A 22,884-nucleotide genomic window follows, 5' to 3' on the forward strand; every position below is an offset into this window, starting at 1 on the left:
TAGCTTGAAGAAAAAAACATATGTATGCTTTTTATATTTATTTTATTAAGAGATTGTGACTGTATTCATTACAGAGGAGCATATCAGCTGATTATTCAAATAACGCATTGTACTAAATACATCATACAAAACCTCTGATAAGATCAATGGAGGTAGTCTCTCCAGTAGTGTCTATCGCTATTTTATGTGTGGTTTCTTCTGGAATAGAAAAGCCCAAGTATATATTTCATCCTGCAGAAGTCAGAATGAGGGACACCTTGGTACAGTGGGTAGTAATAGACGTGGAATCAGGAGACCCTGGTTTAGTTTTTAGCTCAGATACTTGTTAGCTCTGTGATTGTGGGCAAGTCACTCCTCTCAAAGCGTCATTTTCTTCATCCATAAAAGAGGGACAATAAAAATGCTTCTAGGGTACTTAACTCAGAGGTTGTTATGAAGATCAAATGAGAGAACATATCTAAAGTACTTTATAAATCTTAATGTGTATATAAATATCACCTCTTTTATTAATATTAAATGAGAATTATAATCCCTAATCCTGCCTGTTGACTTTCAGATGACTATAAAAAGGAAATATTAAAAGCTGACATTTCCTTATCCTAATTGCAATTTTAACAATACTGAACTGCATTATGCATTGAAAGAGTGAAAAGCAAAATCCTTGAAAGAAGTATTATTATAAAATATTTGAACTATTTCAATTACTTTAATTTTTATTGATTACTATTTAGTATTTATATCCAACCTACTTCTAAAATAGATTTAAGATAGCAGTTAATTATAGAACGACTATGAGAATTCTTTTTTTGTCTCTCCTGCTTTGTGTTTCTTGTTTTGTTTTATTCATAGTACATATGTTAGTAAATATTAAGGAAAGGGCTCTATATTTGGAGTTAGAAAACCTTAATAGCAGTCTCAGCTTTTCCGTTTACCATGTGACATCAAGCAAGTCATTTATCCTCTCTGAGTTTTAGTGTTTTTATCATTTATTTATTCTTCTTTAGTCTCCTGAGTTCCAGTCCACATCATCAATTACCTATTGGACATTTTCAACTGGATTTCCATCAGGCATGCCTCTCCAGTTCAACACACACAAAACAGAACTCATTATCCTTCCCTACAACCCCTTCTCATCCCCATCCTGCTTCATCACTTCCTTCCTCCAAATTTCCTTATTTCTGTCTAAGGTGCCACCATCCTTCCAATATCTCAGATTCATAACCTTGGCCTTACCCTGTTACCTCATCTGTAAAATGAGGCATTTGAACTCAGTGGCCTCAAAGATCACTTCCAGCTTCAAATGTATACTCCTGTGGTCCTGGTTAGGTCAAGGTGGTACAGTAGTTAGAGAGCCCAGCCTGGATTCATAATGACTCATCTGTGTGAGTTCAAATTCAGCCTCAGATACTTAACCAGCTGTGTGACCCTGGAAAAGTCACTTAACCCTGTTTGCCTCCATTTCCTCATCTGTAAAATGTGCTGGAGAATGAAATAGCAAATTATTCCATTATCTTTACCAAGGACACCCCAAATGTGATCACAAAGGGTTGGACACAACTGAACAACAAATGATCCTGGAAATATTGAGGAATAGCATTATATAAAGAAACAGGCTAGGAAACTGAAGACCCTATAGTGGGGTCTAGTTCTGATTTTTTCATGAATTAGTCACTTGATTTGCTTTTGCTTCAGTTTCCCTTTCTGTAAAATTAATTAAAATACTTGCCCTACCTTGTGAGATCACTGTAAGGATATAATGTGCTGTGGGGTGGGTTTTTTTTCTCAATTTTTTCTTTGTATCCCCAATACCTAGCACAACCCTGGGTACATATTAGGTACTTAGTAGAAGTTTGTTGAATGAATGATTGAATCACTCAACCAGTGGACATGCTATGAAAACTTTACAGCAAAGTAGCGGCATGATTATTGTAATTGACAATTTATGTTGATAAAGTATTTGTAAGAGGTTGTAATAGGAAAGCGTGGTTCATGTGGGGATATTAAAATGAAGCCATAAAAGTACAGATTCTTTAAGAAAAATCCAGTTTACCATATTTTAGTTTTTCAAAAACTACCAGTCTACAGTACACATGACAATGTGTGATGGAAGTTTCTGTAACTGTGCATATGCATTATGGTGAACTAATTATCTCTTGTTCCCTTTATAATGTATAAAGGGAGCCAATTAACTTGTTCACTGTGACCTAAATGATTTTTCATTGCCTTCATTCCATACTTTCATAATGTTCTCAAACTTCTTATAGTCCTCCATTAGTATGTTTTGTTTAGTACTAGAGAATTGTTCATAATTATTTTTCTGGTATGTTAATGAAGAAGTTCTAATTTGCAAATAACTATTTAATCTATAATTAAGGTCTGGCAGCTCTCCTTTTTAAAAAAGGCAGTTAAAATGCATAGCCACTGGCCTGGGTATGGAACATGCAATTGCAAAACATTAAGAAAGGCACATCCCATTTATCACTTTTAATGAATCTTTCACTTTGGTACCACCATAAGCCCTTGATGGTATTCCTGTCATTCAACCATATGCTTCTAAAAGCATTAGCTGTTCCTAGGTCTTAGCATGTCTTAGAACAACACTGAAGTCTCTGGGTTTTGATTATATATAAGCTGCCTTAAAAGTCATTATCATTACCATATCCTCATTAAGATGATGGGCCCCCTGACCATGTTCTCATGTTTGTGTTAGCAATCTGAAATTCATGTATGCAAAAGGAGTTTTACTTATCCTTTTGAAAAAAGGATGATAAATATTTATATAGCTTTAACTCTTTCAGGATGCTATGCAATCATGTTTTAGAAATGAGAGGACTTAAAAGCATTATACTGAAGATAAATTTGGGGTAGCATTTTTGCTTTTCCAGGAGGTATAGAAGAAGTCAATTGCACAGTTATCAGTTTTGAAATTGTTTCCTTCTATCACCCTCTTCGGTAATTTTCTTACTGTACTGTCTTGTATTTTTGACAGGAAAGCCCAAGAATAGACTTCTGATTTTTTTTTAGCAAGATCCTTTTTTTTTTTCTAAAAGAAGGATTTTGTCATGTCTGAGGGGAGCCTTTCATTGCCATATGATGTTCCTTAGTTAATTCTTTTAAATTTTGAGCAGGTTTAACATGTCTGAGTTGTAAGTATTTAGAAATGCCTATTTGTCTAATCAATCAACAGAGGAATGAAAGTCATTTGCAAGCAGCAAATTACCCAGTGGTTTAAATAGTGACACTCCCAGGTGAGTATTTCTAGAAAGTATCATTGTATAAGAAATATCCAGATTTTTGGTTAATATATTGTCGATTAAATCCCATCACATATGGAGCTTCTGCCTTCTCCTTAATGAACTGTTGGACTGAGGCAGCAGGTGGGAGTAAGATTCTCAAGCCAGTTATTTAAAATCAAAATCTTCCCAGGCTGCTTGAGTGTACCCAGTAAATGTTTTATAATATGTAAATTTTAGCTCTTGGAGTTATCTCCTTTAGCCGAAACAATAAATGGAAGATAAGGACAAGATTGGAATTCCATTTAAACTGAGGGCTGAAAAAGTGAAGTGGGGGAGAGACAGTGGTAACAGGAGCTCTGGAAACAATATTACCTGGAATCAGTATTACCAGTATTAGGCAAGCTTTTGTCAAGCCTAATGAACAAGTTTTTCTACAAGGTCATTCATGGGCATTAGCAGCTAGATTATTGGTTTAAAAAATGACTTCATTATGGCACTTCTCTATTTAAAAATCTCTAGTGACTCCCCAGGGATAGAGCACTATGTATGCCTGGAGTAAGGAAGACACAATTTCAAATATGGCCTACTATATTAAAGTAGACTCCCCTCTATCTCCTGAATGTGTTCTGTGTTCTCCCATTTCCATGCCTTTATAAATCATGTGATTCTTTGTGGCTATAATTTCTTCCCTTGTCATCGCCTGTTAAATTTGTACAAATCTTTTAAAGTACAAGTCAATTGCTACCTCTCCATGAAGCCTTCTTTGACTTTTCCCTGTTGGAAAGAGCTTTCTTCCTCAGATTTTATATAACACTTTCTTGAATGTTGCTACTAGACTTACCAAGTAACTATTTATCATATTAATCTGTGTTTGTGTCTGGTCCTCCTCCTAAGACTAAAAGCCAGCGACCGTGTCTTGTCTAAACCTTGTGTCTCCCCCATTGCCTAGTATAGTGCTTTGGACAGTGGGTATCTAATGGATGTTTTATAAGTGAATAAATGAATTAGTCCCCCACAGTCAGTCAGTCTTTTCCCTTTGGGGGTTCACTACAGTTATTAGATTCAGGTTATCTCTTCAAAACAGCCCTATCATGATTGCCCAGACTATTGCCTTCTAACCAGTCTTCCCATCTCCACTCTCTTTCCCCTCAATCCATCTTTCAAACTACTGTCAGCTTAATTCTCCTGACGAATAGATCCAATCATGTCATGCTTGTGCTCAAAAATAGTCAGTAGTTCCTTATCACTGACTGAGTCAAGTTCCAGCTCCTTAGCCTAGCAGTCAAAGGGCATGCAGTGGCTGAAAAGCAAATTGCATTTTAAAATCTATTGATGAGGTAGCAAAATCCAGTTTTCCACACCCATGTAAGATTTTGTTCAAGGTAGAAATTGAGGTCTTAACAGGAGCTAGTTCCCTAACTGTCTTATGCTTCTAGCTACTTACAGAACAGTTTCACATGAATTGATCTGCCACCTCCCCAAACTCAACATTCTCAAAATTTACTTCATCATCTTTCCTGTCACTCAACCCTAAACCAACTTCTCTCACCAGCAATTTCATTTCTCTCCCTGGTACCAACATCCTTTAATCTTCCAGCATAAAACTCTTAGAATCATCTTTTGACTTTTCTTTCTCCTTATCTGTCTCCACTTCCTAGGACTATTACTAGTATGTAAATAGGGCAAACTGAGGTTTGCACCAGAGAGCTGACATAACATGTGTGAAGATAGTACCATCCATTGCTGATTTTCAGGTAGACTATAAGTATCTGGGAAATAGGGCATTTTGTTCCTTTATGTTTCCCACAATACCTGGTACATCAAAGGCACACAAAAATTTCTGGACTAATTGTTATAATATAAAGAACATGTGACCATTGTTTTTGAAAATCTGAATTGAAATCCCTTCTATGCCTTTTATTAAATGTGTGACCATGGGAAAGTCACTTAGTCTCTCTGGACCCTAAATGTATTTGTAAATTATTTGTAAAATGAGAAGATTGGATTAGATTACTTCAGAGGGTCTTTCTAACTCTAAGATCCTATAAATATTTTAAAGTATATGTAGATATAGATATCTACAGAGAAAGAAGGGGCAGGAAGGAAAATAAATAATAATAATAGTAAGGTGATATTTATCATATAGGCTTTCTTGAAATGAAAATTTATTGTTACATATTTTGAATCCTCATATTCTGCTGTGCACATGATATGCTTTTATTTCTTTCTAACTTTATATTTAAGTTTATCATATGTTTTTGTTCCTTTTTTTAATTCTCTGTGTTCTGGCATTTGAATCTAAAATAAAATTTTGGAAAAAAAACCAGTAAAATGATATGTGTAAGAAGCAAGTAAATGATGTAGAGAAAAGGAGACAATAAAGAATAAATAAAGGATGTGATGCTGAAGTCTTGCTTTTTAGCCCTATGGAGTCACCCCAGATGCCTGAATATCTCCTCTGGGGCCTGAAATTCCCCCATTCAGTCCCTTCATCATTTTATGCTCGTTGTTCTCATAACCTCTTTAAAAATAGCAATAAGAATTTATATTTGGTAAAAGAATCAAGAGCTAAAAGAGACCATGGATATTTGATGTAGCCCCTTCTTTATAGATGAAGAACTGTATCACAGAAAATTGAAATGATTTTGGACAGGGTTAAACAGAAAGTAACAGAGGTGAGATTCAAGCCTAGGTTCTCTGACTCCAAAACCAATCCTCTTTCCACTATGCTTTCCTTCTTAACAGTTTATCTCATTTGTTCCTAACTTGTGACTATTATTCCTAGTTTGGAGAGGAGAAACCAGGCCATAGAGGCTATGACTGGAGGTCACGTAGTATTCAAACCTGGGAGTAGAATCCAGTCTAGAGTCAATCTTTTGGCTCCTTCTCCATTGTTCTTTTGGCCACTATTCCAAGATGCCTCTTTTACTCCTAGGAAGTCGGAAGGGAATAAGCTTTTATATAGTGCCTGCTATGTGCCTGGGGCAACCAGGTGGTCCAGTGGATAGAGCACTGGTCTTGGAATCTTCCTGAGTACAAATCCAGCCTCAGACACTTACTAGCTGTGTGACCCTGGGCAAGTCACTTCACCCTTGTTGACCTGAGTTTCCTCATCTGTACAGTGATCTAGAGAAGGAAATGGCAAACCACTCCAGTATCTTTGCCAAGGTCACAGAGAATTAGACTAAACTAAAAATAACTGAGCAACAACTTTGTGCCTGTCGGACACCATACTAACTGCCTAATATCTTTTTTATTGTTGTTCACTTGTTTTAGTCACTTCTGATTCACCATGACCCCATTTGGGGTTTTCTTGGCAAAGACAGTAGAGTGGTTTGTCATTTCCTTCTCCAGCTCATTGTATGGATGAGGAAGCTCAGGCCAGTAGGATTAAGTGACCCGCCCAAGGTCATACAGCAAGTAAATATCTGAGGCTAAATTTTAACTCTGATCTTTCTGACTCCAGGCTTAGCACTCTATCCACTATGCCACCTAGCTGTCCTACCTAATATCTTTGTCTGAATAAGTTTGTTAGATCAATGACTAGAGACTATACCACAAGAAAACACCAGGAGGGATAGGGGATGGTACTCTATGGGGCTTAGGGCACACAAAAAGAAGTCTGAAAATTCTGAGACAACTGTACCTTCAAAAAAGATTGTGTCTAGAACAAGCTCAGTCTTATTAGACTCCATGCTCCACAGCTACCTTAGTGCTTCCCTGTACATCCAATTTAAAATATTTGAGTCAGTATTTTAAATTATCTCACACTTAATTCTAAAGCTATCACATGTCATATGACTATCACATAGTCTTTAACACACTTATTTTTCCTGGTTCCAAAATTTACATAGTTTTTATTTTTAGTGCCTTTGAATTTAGTGAATATAATCAGGCAAACATATGAATTAAAGAAATTCCACATTGGATCCTAAGGTCAGTTGTAACAATTTGAATACTCTTAGGTTCTCACAATCAAGTAGTGATGCAGTCATATAATTTATAGCCCTTTGCAAAATTCAGACCTACTCAGTGACTATGTCTTGGCCAAGTTTTTGATATTCAATCTCAGCAGTTCCTTCCTACATCTATAAAACACAGCCCTTTTTGAAGAAATATTCAAATGTAAGTGTTTATAACTATAAGGTTTAGGCCATTAATGTTTTATTTGTCAGGCAAAATCATTTAACATATGGATAATATCACATCTATTTCAGTGAATAAGTTTTTTTTTTAAATAATAGCTTAGAATAAAAAATTGTGTGCTTTATTAAGTTAAATCTGCTTCTACCTCTTTATTGCTTCTTACTTGGGTTGATATGGGAAACCACTAGCATTTTTAAAAAGACTTATTCAAAGCTTTCATCTCCCTTGCAGATCAGCCCGGAAGAATCACATTGTCCCCTCTGAAAGTGTTTTTCCCCCTCCACCAGTTTTGCTCCCACAGACACCAGCCTCCTGACTACCTGCATCTGTCATTTTCCAGTGTTGCATTTCGATTTTCTCTATTTTTCTGTGATCAGTGGAACATGGTGGGATGGGATGAGTCTGAACTTAAGCTAACCTTGAAGATTAGAAATTTCACTTTAAAAGCTTGTAGGAGGCCAGGGAAACGGGAATTCTGCTATTTTCCAGTGTGACTAATCAGTGACTACAGCAACATTTAGAAAGATTTCAACCAGGCTTCATTAGATCTTTCTCAGTGAAGTCATGTTAAGGAGAAAGGAAAAGGAGGGGCGGACCTAGTAGAGAGGGAAAGAGAAACAAATCATAAACAGATTTTATTTTAGAACAACATACTACTTTGAGGAATAGTAGTTGTTTTTAGGTCACCAACTGACATTTCTGAATACTATATTCATAGATACTGCACGGCCGAACTTGTATGCGCCTGAAGAAGCTACATTTTCACAGCAGGAGACAAAATCAAAATGAAGCATTCAAATGCAGGTGCACAGGAATAGAAGTGGCTATTTACCCTGAAGCTGAGTGCCTGGCGAATAAAGCAGGCTCTCTAGCTTTCTCTCTCACTCCAAATGTGTGTGCATATCTCTCCCCCCACCACCCCCCTACTTCCAGCTAGGCCAGAAGTATTGAGGGTGAGATGGGGGTGGTGGGAGAGAATAATTGTTATTCAGTTGTCTTTAATGAGATGTATTGCCCAGTGTGGAAAGATTGAGGGAATATCTTTTGTTATGCTAATTAGACACCATTAGAGACTAGCTGTCTTTGACTTCTACCTAATCCTTTCTGCTTGCTCAGCCTCCATCCAGACTGGCAAATGGTTGAAAGATGGTGGTTCATACAGCACATGTTGTTTATTGCCACATCTATTTTGTACTCAGCAGTGGTGCTGTGGTAGGCTAAGATTTATCTTACTTAACACAGTCTTTATTTGTAATGTTCATTTGAACAAACCGCTTCTAGAAGGATCGATTCCTGGTCTCTGAATACTATTTGTTTTTGTACAACCATACAAAAGGAGAAGTGACTGATTGAGAAAGTTGGACGAGGTCTCCTTGATCGCCTGGATTTCCCTATTAGAAATAAGTAAGTTGATCAAATCCTAAGCATCAGGGAGGCTAGAAAATGGAAACAAGGGGGGGAAATCAATAGACATGGTGACACATTGAACAAATTCAAGATCTGCATCTCTGGGTGCAGTTTTTAAAAGTGGTTTCCTAGGATTTCTTTTAGCTTGAATCAAATAATTTCATCCTGATAGCTGAACTAGGTGAACATGAATTATGAAAAATAAGCTTGTGAAAAGTGACCACAAGAATTAGTCACGGAGTGATTTTCCAGAGATACTGCTTCTCAATTAAAAGACAGAGAAATATGTGTTGAATTCCTAGAAAGAATGAGGTGGTAGTGTAATTAACTGCTTGCCTGAGAGATTGGCAGGATAAAGTCCTATTATAACAAACTCCATGGGACATGATTGTTTTACTATAGTGAGATCCTATTGAAAATGAATGCCGTTCATGGGTAGAAAGCACACCCTCCGTCTGCAGGAGCAAGGTAAAATAGAGTTAATACCAAACCTTTGTAATAAATTATTAAGTAAAAACCTGTCAGGGGAAATGGGAAGGTGTTGTACACACCTTTCCTCCTCCATGCTTCTGTCTTTGTGTGTTTTGTTGTTTCCATGGGGGCTTTGGGATTGAAGTGTTTGAGGTAAGTAGGAGTGAGCAAAGTCGAAGGTTAATTACTGAAGAACACTAGAGCTCTATGTAGAAATTAGCTCTTCTCCCTCTCCCTCCTTGTAGCCTAAATAGCATTCCATCTAGTACACAGTGCTATTCTTCTTATACTGAACATAGATCAGGATAACATTTGTCATATATAACTATTTTAAAGAATTGCTACAACCAGATCAATGAAGCACTGCCATTATGGGCAATCTGTCAGGATATGGAAATAGTTCTGTTGAACAGAATGAAATTTTACCTCCAAATGAACAGAGGTAGCCCTGACCTGTCTTTTTGCTAATGCTGCAAGAGACACGGGCTAGCAGAAAATAAAGGGCAGCTGTAGAAGAGACAAACCATCAGGGAAGCTTAGTTGGCTATAACTAAAAGAAAAAATTTAGTCATGATTTGAAATAACAGAACCCTCCCTATGTGTCAGATACCTCGAGTGAGGTGCTAGTCTTAAACACATTTAATTTTTCCTGGTACTGAAATATGCACAAGTTTTAGTGCTTTTGAAATCAGTGAACACATTCAGGCACATAAGTTGTCTTCTCTTTATTATCTCTGAATGCTGTAATTAGCTAAAGAAAATAAAGCCTGCTACTTGGAAGGAAGGGAGTGAGGGTTCTAGTGATGTGCGTGGCTATTAATATGTGAGTAGATGTTAATGTGTAAGCACAAATTAAACATTTAGAACACATCAGAGGGTAAGAAAAATCACACTTCAAGGAAATACTAATGGTACTAGATACTAATTTTTTTTTTACATTATAGTGTTAGTGCTAATAAAATGATATAAAGAATATTTGTATATTTACATTGAAGAACTATTAGCCTGGGGGGAGGGGGGTGGAGAACTGGGAAAGTCATAGTCTGTGATTGTTAAGTACTAGATATAAGCCTAACTAACCCCTGTGAGCACAAAGTGTTCTACCATTCTCTCAACTGTCTTTGGGATCCAAAGGCTGGTGGCTAGTATCTTAAACATGATAAATTTACAATTTGTTATTTGTTTTTGTGTCATTTTCATTTTTGACACATTGGAGGTGTCCTTGCAGCCTTATTCCATGATGGAATGACATGATGGAGTGAGGGTAATATTAAATTTTAATGTTATTGCTGCTATTCCTGTTGACTGTTTTTAGCATAAGTATGCCTGCTTCTTTAATTCCCTCTTTTCTGCGGCCAGAAAACAGAAGTGTGCATAAACAGTCAGGAAAATGACTGTATACCCTGGGGACCCCGCATCGCATGCTCTGCCTGTTGTGAATGATGAATCAAAATGGAAAGGTTATCATTTTCATTAGCTAGGAAAGAACAAGACCATACTTTTCTCCGAGTGTAATTACAGTGGTTCACTGGCAACATTACACTGCAGTAATTAGTCTAAAGGTGTATGTGAGGTCAGTCTTTTGCACAGACACTAGAAATATTATTTCAGAGTTTAAGGTCACAGCCTTGTGTTTAACATGTTCCAGGCAGCTTAAAAAAAAAAAAAAACTAATTTGACTGAGCTAAAGAAAGACATTTGACATTTCCCAGAGTTCATGCATTCAGAACCCAGTCAGGTAGAAAAATTGCATTTTATTATCTACAATAAAGAAAAAAGCTTAGCTTCAAAAGTATCATGTCAGTATTTTTTTTTTTGCAGGATAAACAGAGATGAAATTTGAGTTTATTTGGGACGTGATGTTAATAATTATGAGGGCTTTTTGTGTTTATGTGTTTTAATCTCCACATTTTCCCCTAGGCAACTGGAATAGTAGTGTGGACAGAAAAATTAATTGTTGGAATTGCTTTCAATGAAAGAAATTTCATTTCTTTACCTTAGTATAGCTCTTATCAAGAAATAAATGTTTGTATTGCAGAGTTCCTCAAATATTCATGAACTTTTAAAAAATTGTCATATTCATACCCTTAGCAACAATATGGAAATGCTGAAATTTCTCAAACACAAACCCAAATAAGATGGAGATAATTTTCCAAAATTGGGGCTCACATTTTCCATGCTGAAAAATATGAAAAAGAAGCTATAAAGAAAAGTAACTTTTAAAAATCATATGTTATAGAATAAGCCAAAGTTAAAATGCAGTTTATTTTAACTTTCAACCTACCATTGAAAACCTTGCTTCCATGTAGTCATCAAATAATATTCAGCCTTTCTTACAGGAGTTAGAGGTTTTTTGAGCCCTGCACCCCTTTGGTGTCTGGTGAAGCCTGTGGTGAACCCTTCTCATAATAATGTTTTTAAATGCATAAAATAAAATATATAAGATTACAGAAGGAACTAATTATATTGAAATGCATTTTATTACAATGTAAAAAAAACAACAACAACCAAGTTCTTGGATCCCAGGTTAAGACCCTCTGTGAGGTATTAGGCCAAATAGCCTAACCATGTGTTTGATTTGGATAATGACTGCCTTCTAGCAGATCTCTTTATGAAATGGGTTTGGGTTTTTTTTTTTCTTCCTACTAATGGTCATTTAATATGTTTGTGAGTAAGTAGAGGGAAAGAAGGAGCTTAAATGAACATTTACATTCATTCAGTCACTTAGTACTACAGGAAATTTGCTCTTCTTTATCCAGTTGTGTGTTTTCTGTCTAAGTGGCCATCTGTTTAGAACTTGGTAATTTTCACAACTTCAAGTAGTTGGGAAAATTTGAGCATCGATGTGACACAAATAATACAGTTGATTAATCAGCCTAGTAAAAATTTTCAAAAATTAAGTATATAAAATCAGTTCATATTAACCACAGATGTTTCCTTACTTTAAGTCTGATTGTGGCTGAATTTCAGTCCTTTAGGCTATTTTGGGTTTTGTACATCTATTGTTTAAATTATTTCATAGTGCCTTCATTTTCTCTTTTTATATTAAAGTGTTGGAAGGCATACATCCCTTTCTTCTTTTCTTTGTCACTCAAACAAGTGCAGTGTGATTTATTTCTATTTGTATCTTCAAAAGTATGAGATGGGTGTTGGTCTCCTTTCTCCATTTCTCTGTCAAGTGCCATATTTCTCAGCTCCTTCTGATTACACTGACCTAAAAAAATTATCATCTGTGATTACCTGGGATCCATGAACAGGTTGTTTCACCTGCATATATGGAAATTACCCCCACCTGTAAAATGAGGGCTATTTTTTAAAAGGATGTTTTTGAGAATTTAAGCTTCATAAAATATCTAAGAAATCAAATTTAAATTATATAGACTAATATGCTTTACTTTTTTTGCCCCGTACATTTGCTAGTGATGTAATTAGCTGTTGCTCCAAATATATGTGTGTATATGTATATATATATGCATATATATACATATATATGTGCTTTAGTGCCATCTACTAAGACTCAATGTATCAGTTATGAAATATACCTAGCTAAAATTGGTGACCCCAGGACCCAGCACTGACATATACTCCCAAAGGCACACATAGCCCTAGATTAAATGAGGAGAAAAACAATGAGAATGGGAAATGCTTGCTTCAGAAAATCAGCATCCAGGTTTAGGCAGCCTTCACACTTTTGGCAGCTTACATCCTTGGAAATTAGACGTGAAACTATTGTAATGAATCTGAATTTCCCATGGAAACAGTGTTATAAAGGATTAAATCCCTGACCAAGGATCTGTTTTCTGACTTCTTATAAGATAGTCTCAAATACTATGTTCATTCTATTATAAATTTTATGTCTGTATGCTATATAGGATAAAGCTTTCTAAAATATATATAATAATTAAACTTAAAATACCAATCACAGTTTTTAAAATATAATATATAGATATAATACAAAATATAATAGAGGAAAATAGTTTCAGCTATCTGTATATTTTATATTTTCCCATATTTAGTTTTTATGCCTGTAAATAGGATGCCAGAATTCATAGTTATTGGCCAATTCATGTTACTGCTAATTTGTCTAGTTCATACCTTAATTTTTTTTTATTGCTAATAAAAATTAACCTCTAAATCCCTTCCCACTTCTCCTCCCCACCAACCCATTAAAGGGAGAAGAGTGACAGGCCATATAAAATAACATATAATTCTAACATCATTTAATACTTTATTTTGAAATGAATTCTTTTGTTCTGTATGCTGCTATGTCCTGAAGCTACCTTTTTAGATCGCTCTTTTAAGCTACAATTTTACCTGGTTTTTAATAGCTCCTGTTATATCACTCATGTTGTAATCATGCTTTTATATAAGGCTTCTTCTGGTTGTGCTAAAGTAAAACTGTAGAGATAAAATTAGACAAGATGCATTCCTTTTAAATTTATTATAGTTGGTTTTTTTTTCTTTTTGTTTGCTTGTTTGTTTGTTTGTTTGTTAATTCCTCGTAGCAAAGATTTTCTGAAATCCCTCTAGGAAAGGCCAAACCTGGCCAAATGGTCTTGCACCCTGGTGTCAGAAATTTGTGAACTATACTACCTAGAGTAACAATCTAATTCAAGGCTCCAGATGTTGATTGATTGCCATGATTTAGTGAAGTGTCAAATATGGTGGCCTTGCTTCTCAGATGGCAAGATGTCTATAAACATGGACAGCAGGGATGTGTGTGTGTGTGTATATAAAAAGATGGGGAAGTTTTGTGTACATCTATCTTTGTGTACATCCCAAATTCTAATCTTTGTTAGCCCCTTTGCTTTTGTCCACTCCCAGGCTGATGTGTTATGGGATAAATAACAGAAGAAATTATCTGTAATTCCTTGCCTTTGCCTTGGGTATCCTTCCTGATTCACCTACCAGTTTTTTGACAGTTGAAACTCTTAAACTAGTGGCACAATATCACCAGACCATGATGATTTGTCATTTCTTTAGTATTAAAAAACAAAAACACAGGGGCGGCTAGGTGGTACAGCGAGTAAGAGTGCCGGCCCTGGAGTCGGGAGGACCCGTGATCAGTTCTGGCCTCAGATACTTAACACCCACATACCCACACACACACATACACACACACACACACACACACACACACACACACAAACTGGCTGTGTAACCTTGAGCAAGTTACTTAACCCCAATTGCTTAAAAAAACAAAACAACTTGAGGCTTTATATACATACATATGCTTAAAGTCAACCTACAGATTAGTCTGCTGTTAGCTGCGCTATGTGATCATCTGAGAAGATGTCTCCTACAATGGCTACACTTCCTCCTACCTTTCTAACTATTTCTTCTCTTTTTCCAGTGGTTCCTTGTTATTTTCCCACCCAGTAAAAGTTGATGTATTCTCCAAGCCTCTAGCCAACACCTTTTTCTCCACTTTTCCTTTATGATAATTTCTACTCCCAAGGTTTTAATTATCAACCTCTCTATAGAAGACTACCAAATCTCTATTCCCATTCTTGACCTCTTCTCAAAGATTTAGTACCAGAATTTTAATTGTTTTTTAAATAGTTCCATCTTTAACCTCCAGAACCTCAAACTCAACAACCTTAATCTCTGATGACCACTTAGCTTTGTCTAGCTCCCCCATAATCCTCTATTACTATATGATATAGTGGGGAAAACACTGGATTTGGCATTAGGAAACCCAAATTCAAGTGCCACTGGCATTACCTTAATGGTCATGTGCCCCTCAACCTTTATGTTCTTGAGTTTCTTATTCTATAAAGTAGATAATACTTGTAGTGCCTGATTCTAATGAAATTATGTAAAGAGCTTTGCAAACCCTAAAGTGTAATATAAATGGTGAATATTATTAATATTATTGTTATTTCTAATGTATCACCCTAACCTTATACTCCTGTCGCAATCTTCCATTGCCTCCTGAATAAAGTATAAATTGCTTATATTTACATTTGGGGTCCTTTCCCTTATCTTTCCTCTTCACATACTTTTCTTTCCAACAAGTCTGGACTACTTGCTACTCACTCCTTTATCTACCTTTCTCATCTTCCTCTTGTTTCTGTGTCTTTGCTAATGGTTTTTCCCCATGCCTAGAATGGTTTCCCCACTAACCCCATCTGTACCACTGCCTGTTTAAACACTTTCTTCTAGTGCTTACCCCAATGCCTAGCATGTGGTAGATGCTTAAAACATGCTTTTTGATTTACTTCAAGACTTACTTAGACCCTCCATGAAACCTTCCTTTACTTTCAAACTATTCCCTTCTCCCTTCACTGTCCCCAAAGTATTTGTGATTTCTCCATCCTCAAATTTCTCATACCATTGATGGAATTGTAATAAAATTGCTCCCAATCCCAGTATTCTAGCTTCCTTATTGGCCCCACTGAACAGCAGGCCCACTGCCTCTACCTAGCCACACACACCCCCACTCAATATCTTAACTTCTTCATATATGCCTCACTACTCACTAAAACAACAGTTGTGTACATGAACTCATATTTCTCTTAGAACAGCTGGCATGTCCATGTGATGGGATCCTAGCCATTGCCTCTAGCTAGCCACTGCCCCCCAGACCCTTTCCTCATAGTTCCCACAGAAAAGCAGGTATATCCATGCATTTAACCACAACCACATCTGTCTAGTCTCAGAAAGGACCACAATAGCCAGTCAATCAGAAAGCAGCACCACCAGGATGCCCACGAAGAATGTGGACCCCAAAACAATAAAAGGGACTTTCCCTTAGTAAGCACCTGCACACTATTAGTAAATAACTGGCCTAGACTTATGTCATAGAGGGGCTTATTATAATATCATTATCATACATACATTCCCCCCCCCCCCATTGGAGGGTTTTGTACACATTGAGCAATTGTATGCACAGTTCCACCGTGGCTGGGACCCCTGTTACGTAATCCCTTAACAAAACCCTCCTGCCTTTTTAATATTCATAATTTCTCTTTTAAAATTGCATCGTTACCCTATAAAAATCCATCTTGCTTGGTTCCTCTTGGAACTTAGCCCACTTCATGAGAGGCATCAGTCTGAATAAATGCCCATACTTGGATTAGGCGTGGTTTGACTGAATTCTTTGAGACAGTTCCACTACAACACATCATGAAACCACAATACTAAACATCTCTATCCAGATTTAATTTTTTTTTTAATTTCAACTAACAGAAATCTACTTCAGCCCATACTTTGGAAAAGGAAAAAAAAAACACCTTTTAACAAAAATGTATAGTTAAACACCTACATTGGCCATGACTAAAAGCTAAATATCTCAGTCTGCCCTGAAGTCCACCACCTCCATCAGGAGGCAGATCTGCCAGCACTTCAAAGACATCATGTCCAAAGCTAAACTCATCATCTTTCCCCTAAATCACCTCTTTCTCCAACCCTCTTATTACTGTTATTGGCACTACCATTATCCCAGATGGCTTAAGACCTCAAGTCATCTCTGAAATCACTTGCCAAAATAATCTTACTTGGAGAGCTCTTAGAGTTTTTCATGTTAACAACAGGAATAAAGCAAGGTTGTAAGCTCACTATTATTTTTTATGCATGTCTAGATATATCATGTAGTAATTTTTTAAAGTTCAAAGAATAACTTATTAACTTTGGTAAAGAGGATACTGAAATATTGTTATTTGTGGGTAATGTTTATAATTTATTTTAAAAGTCCAATAAAAACAGCAAAAATGGGATGAAGGACTTCAGTAAAATGCTAGGATTTAAGATAAATGCATATTATCATTAGCTTATCTATATACTTCACTTGATCTGTGATCTCTTTTGATGGAAGTATTACCTCTAAGGATGAATACAGTATTTTATTTTTCTTTTTTCTTAATTTGAGTAGGGTAGAGTGGAGAAGAGAACAAAGGAAAGTTTTGGCCTCTCTCCCCCCCCCCCAAAAAAAAAAAAAAGAAAAGAAGGTTATTGAAAACTGTTTTTTACAGTGGAAAAAAGACCAGCAGGAAAGCCAGAAATAATAGTAGACAAGCAAGACAGCTTTGATGTTAACATGTTAAATTATATATTTAAGAAGACAAAAAATATGTACATTATAGAGATGAAGTTTCATGTATGACTCTCTGTCCTATTTTATGTGGAAGTGCTTATTTTAGTTGATGTTTATTAAGTTCAGAATTTTTAAAAATTGGAAGAAAGGAAATAAAGGTTATAACTAGAAAAAATTAAGCAATCCTTACCCCTGCCTTGTACTTCTCTATTGGCCTTTGGGTAATGCCCAGTGAATGAATGAATAAAAGATTTTTTAAACAATTACCATATGCAAAGCCTTGTGGTAGACATTTGAGTACAAACAGCAAAAATGAAACAGCCCCTGCTCTCAAGGAGACCACATTCTAAAGGGGAGACAATACATAGATTTGCTGTAAATCAGATACAAAGGTCCTGTGGTCCTTAGGTTACAGCAGCAAAGCAGATATTAATGCCTCTTATTTAATGTCATTTCCTCTAATAAAGTCATATCTATTTTAAATAGATATAATTGAACCATTTTGTAGCATGAAGTACTACTGATGCGAAGAATTTTCCTTTGTGAGATCTTTAAAAAGTGTGGCCATATCATCTGCAGGAGCACCTCCAGAAGGGTTACTTCCCAAAAGGTCTTATTAAATTCAGATCCCTGGAATAGCTCCATCAGCATATAAGGTGAGATTGTAGTACTAGTGGTAGTGGTAGCTTGATTTGCCTAACCCTTGCTGCCTCCTATCTCCCCCTTTGGGGACCTTACAGCTTTAGGTAGGCTGTCTCACTTTTCCTGTGGATAGCACTTGGTTAGTGGTTTCTGAAGATGGCTGACCCCTTCTCCACAGGATTTACTTCCCTGGATATTGGTTGTGAGGTCCAGACTAGAGAGACTATAACTTGAGTAAACATTAATGTTGTTTAAAAAAAAAAAAGAAGGACCTTTGTTTCAAGGAAGAGTTCAGAAATATTAAAAGAATAGTTTCACAAAGTTTTCCCCGGTTTCCTTCAAACCCCAGCCAAAGCCCAACCTTCTACAAGAAGCCTTTCCTTAATACTAGTACCTTCCCTCTATTTATCATTCATTATCTTGTATATGTTTTGTTTGACAGGGGTAGCTAGGTGGCACAGTGAATAGAGTGCTGGGTCTGGAGTTAAGAAGGTCTCATTTCAAATCTGGCCTCAGGTACTTATAAGCGGTATGACTCTAAGCAAATCATGTAAATGTTGTCAGCCTCAGTCTCCTAAACTGTGAGATGGGATAATAACATCACCTATCCCTCAGAGTTGTTGTAGAGATAAAATAAGGCAATGTTTGCAAAGCATTTAGCATAATACCTGGAAAAAAGTAGACGCTATATAAATGTTTGTTACCTTCCCCCCTTTATGTCGACATAGCTTTTTGCATGCATAAAGAATCTCTTTAGATTGTTAGCTCCTAGAGAACGGAGAGTCTTTTGTCTTTCTTTGTGGCCCCATCACTTAGCACAGTGCCTGGCAAATATTAGTCACTTACTAAATGATTGTCAAACAGCTGACAAAAACAATCCAGCCTTCTTGCTTTTTACTTTTAATATCTAGTCCCTGTTCATTGTCCATGCACATCTTTCCCAGATATATGTACTGCAGGATGAGCTCTAAGTATCAGCCGTTCAACTGCATTTTACAATCCTTAATTGCATATAACAAATAGTCTTTAGCCACTTGGTTTTGTTTTGTTTTTTTCCTCTATGAATAGTTATTTTGAACTCCTGGTGGATTTCTTGAGCTTAACACTTAGGAGATGCAGTTGATGAACTGATGAAGTGTCCACACTGAATGGGGGTGGGGGCGGAGAAGGTACCAGAGGTCAGAAACAGAACAGCTCAAAGCTACCAGGATAATCTGTAATGGGATCAGGACTCTGAGTGACCACTACACTTCCAGCCAGGGTTATATAGGAAGACCTGGTCGCAAAAAGCAAAAATAAAACAAAACCAGATTTTGATGTCATGCACTATTTGTTAAACTGAATTAAACTGGCTTTAGTGCTCCTCTCCCCTTATCATGTACTCATCAAACTGCCCTTGATGTTCATTTTAATTGGCTGTCTCCTATATAGAGAGATTGGGAGAAGAGCATATAGTACTATCTGCCATGAACTCTATCCCTCTTTGTGAATGGTCCTGTCTACTGGTGATGCCACACTCAAAGGCTTATCCATGTATTTTGCCCTGGGTCCCAGCTTCCTAACATTTCTTTTCCCAAAGATTGTCTCAGGAAGTTAGAATCCCGTGACATAGAATAAGAGGCAAGTGATAATTAGAGTTCATAGGATTATCTATCTAGAGGTAGAAGGGACCTCAGAAACCTTTGAGTCCAGCCCATCATTTTACAGTTGAAAAAACTGAGTCATTGAAGTATGGAGGCCTTGGAAGCAGGAGGCTTCTTGGAGATAGGAGGTCTTGAATTGTTCTTAAAGGATGTCTAATTTGAGAAGAGGAGAAGAAAGGAGATCCCAAGTGAGAAGTACAGAGAGAAATGGTTATCAACACTGTATTGGGGGTAGGGGGCATAGGAAGGAGAACGACCTTGACAAGATACTTTATCTCTCTTGGTCTGAATTTGTTTATCTGGAAAATGAGGATTTGGTTAGACTTGATGATCTCTGAGGTCCTTCCTAATAGCCAGAGAAGCATCCTTGCCTCTATCTACAACTGTCTCTCTTCTGATGGAACTACAAGGAGATACTGTTATCTATAGCCCTCCACATTACACAAGCCCATTGTTCATTATAAGAATTAGCATAAATAGCACAGATCTACTCACCATTACTTAGTGTTCTTGAGAAACAGAGGTTTCCCTCACTTACTATATAAAAATGCAGGCATCTATCGCCTTCACTATTAAAACACAGAACTACAGTCAATACATATTATGTGTAATGGTGAGTATGTATGCATAGCTACCCAACTGCATTAATTCCATTGCTGAGGAGAAAGCAACATAACTCCTCAATATTCCACAATTTTCTATTATTATATTAGATTAATTTTCTGAAAACTTAATAATGTTAGCAGAAGTATAATTACAGACTTCTTCAAGAACCATTGACAGGTACTTATCCTAAGTTATGAGCAGCTCACACTGTGAACTGTGTGCAAACATTAAGTTTTCTCTCACAGAAATATACTTCAGTACAATCCAAGCTTGCCCATTGGATTTCATGAATATGGCCATTGAAGCACAAACAGAAAGTTGATAAAACTTTGTTTGCATCTTGATTTTTGAATAACTAATATTTAACTCTTCTTATCTTTCATTGATAAGTCTCTCATGAATATCATCTATGAGACCTTACAACCTTTGGCTAAAGGCCATCTCTACAATCATCAAATTATGAGTTTTGGAATTTGAGTTTTGTAGGATTTTGTACAGCTGGGTTTACATTTCCTAAATGTCTATAGCCAGAACATGTTGACAAGTATCTATCTAAATGGAAAGAGGATTTTTTTTTTAGTCAGCCTGCTAGGCTGATGTGATTTGCAGGGTTGAGTTTGTCAATCAGCAAAGCCAAAAGTAATTCATGCTACTACCAAATAATACATCTGGTTTGGTGTGTTAGACATTTTGGCAGCACCATAAAAAATAACTAATACTTTAAAGGATACATTTCATAGTGGGATAAACTTGGAAATGACGATTTTCAGTATGGAGAGATTTCTTGAGTCAGCCTTTTATCTGAATTCACATTATAGCTATGAAAGGGATAGGTTTCAGTTGTGCTTTTCTCACTTCATTCCATTGTTTCTTTGGTCCAGCAATGATCCTAGTCTTGTATTTCTGACATCTTTAAACTTTTAAAGTGTTAGCTTCACTAGAAATTATTTGCTTGCCACAAAATTATATGACAAAAAAATAGATGATTGGTGCAAAGGTAAACATTGGAAAATGAAAATAACTTATGATACAAGCAAGTGAACAATGCTTGAAAATATACATGATACATAAAATGTTTAAATGCCAGTATTTAATCTGCTACTAGTTGGAGACATTTTCCTCAGCCCCTCATCACTCAAATAAATGTTTATTATTATTCTTTCCTATTGCCAAAATATTTCTACAAATTTGAATTGAAAGCATCTTGTTCTGGCTGATTTTGCAACTTGGTTACAAGAAACAAAATGATGTTTGGATGGATTGTTTTTTTTTTTTTGTAATTATAAGCCTTCATTATCTATGGTAAGGGAGGAACTAAGATCAGATTTTCTGATCAGTTATGTGATAAAATGTCATTTTATCACATAACTGATTTCTAGTTATGCTGATTTTTTGTTATCATGTTAGACTTCTCACAGGACATTTGAATTGGTATAAGGCTATCCTTGTTTCAGCTGTTGAAATTAGTGGCTATCTCAGCCTGCCTTAAATTCGGGCAGAGAGTGTACTGTTAGGCGCATAGTAGGAGTTTGATAAATGTTTGTTGAATTGGATTGAATTAGTCAAAAAATTATTAATAATTTATGTTTGGGGTTTGTGAAAGCTAACATCATCTTTCCCAAAGCAGCTATGTGGTTCAGTGGGTAGAATGCTGGACCTGGAGTCAAGAAGACCTGAATTCAGATGCAGCCTCAGACACTTACCAGCTATGTGACCCCAAGCAAATCACTTCATCTCTGTTGGCCTCAGTTTCCTCCTCCGTAAAATGAGAATGAGACTATCACCTACCTTTCAGGGTTGTTGTGAGGATCAAACGAGACAGTGCTTGGAAAGCACTTAGCCCAGTGCCTGGCATATAGTAGGCACTTAATGCTTGTTTCCTTCCCTTCTTCCCTTCTCACTTTTTTTCTTCTTCCAACAGATTGGTGAAAGACAGCAAGTGCTGGTAACTGAAGAATCTTTTGATTCCAAGTTTTATGTTGCGCACAATCAGTTCTATGAGCAGGTAATAAGCCCTGTTGTAAAATTTGCTATAAATCTGAGCTTTCCCCTAACAAGAATAATAAGTAATGAAAATGAAACCATTTACATAAAATCAATGAAGAAAAAAGAACCTGTAGCATCAAGACTGGCTCCAGCCAGCTGGGCTGAGCCATAGGAATCTTTATGGAGTTTATTCTACTCCCAAAATGTTTGCAGCAGAGTTTACATAGTGAGTGTACTTTAATTCACATTAACCTAAAACAGGGTCATTCTCTGACTTTGGGAGTTTGAGACTACTCAATTGTAAATGTAGAATGGAAGGTAGAACTGGGGGCACTGTCAAAATTCATACAACCTACCAGAGAAAACTTATTAAAAGACATTCTGAAGATAAGGAGGGTCTTTATGAGAGACACAGGAATGAAAGGGAGCCTGGTTAGCAGAGATTCCTTACCATTTCCTTCTTAGCTACCAGTTTTATCATAAGATTATAGATTTAGGGCTGGAAGGGACCTCAAAGGTCAGGGAGTCCAACCCTGTCATTTTAAAGATGAGGAAACTGAGGCCCAGGGAGATTAAGTAACTTCCCCAAAGTTATGCAGTAAAGAGATGACCAAGATCGAATTTGAAACTGGGTCCTCTGCTTCCACACCCAGCACCTTTTCTGCTGCGTCTTGCTGCCTCCCACTCTTCCTAGCATCTACCTTCACTGTGA

General features: G+C 36.5%; 1 protein-coding gene across 2 annotated transcripts in view; it reads left to right on the top strand.

Moving 5' to 3' along the window:
- Positions 1-22,884, top strand: part of CDKAL1 (CDK5 regulatory subunit associated protein 1 like 1) — a 704,048-nt gene that overhangs the window by 674,871 nt on the left and 6,293 nt on the right. For both annotated transcript variants that reach the window (XM_069092496.1, XM_069092497.1), the window contains exon 14: positions 22,108-22,191. In XM_069092496.1, the coding sequence (XP_068948597.1) occupies positions 22,108-22,191 (84 nt within the window). The remainder of the gene's footprint in view (positions 1-22,107; positions 22,192-22,884) is intronic.

This window comes from Petaurus breviceps, unplaced genomic scaffold (assembly GCF_028583685.1).
Source record: "Petaurus breviceps papuanus isolate PSGF00001 unplaced genomic scaffold, PetGlider_PUasm1.0 190, whole genome shotgun sequence".
Taxonomy (NCBI): Eukaryota; Metazoa; Chordata; class Mammalia; order Diprotodontia; family Petauridae; genus Petaurus; species Petaurus breviceps.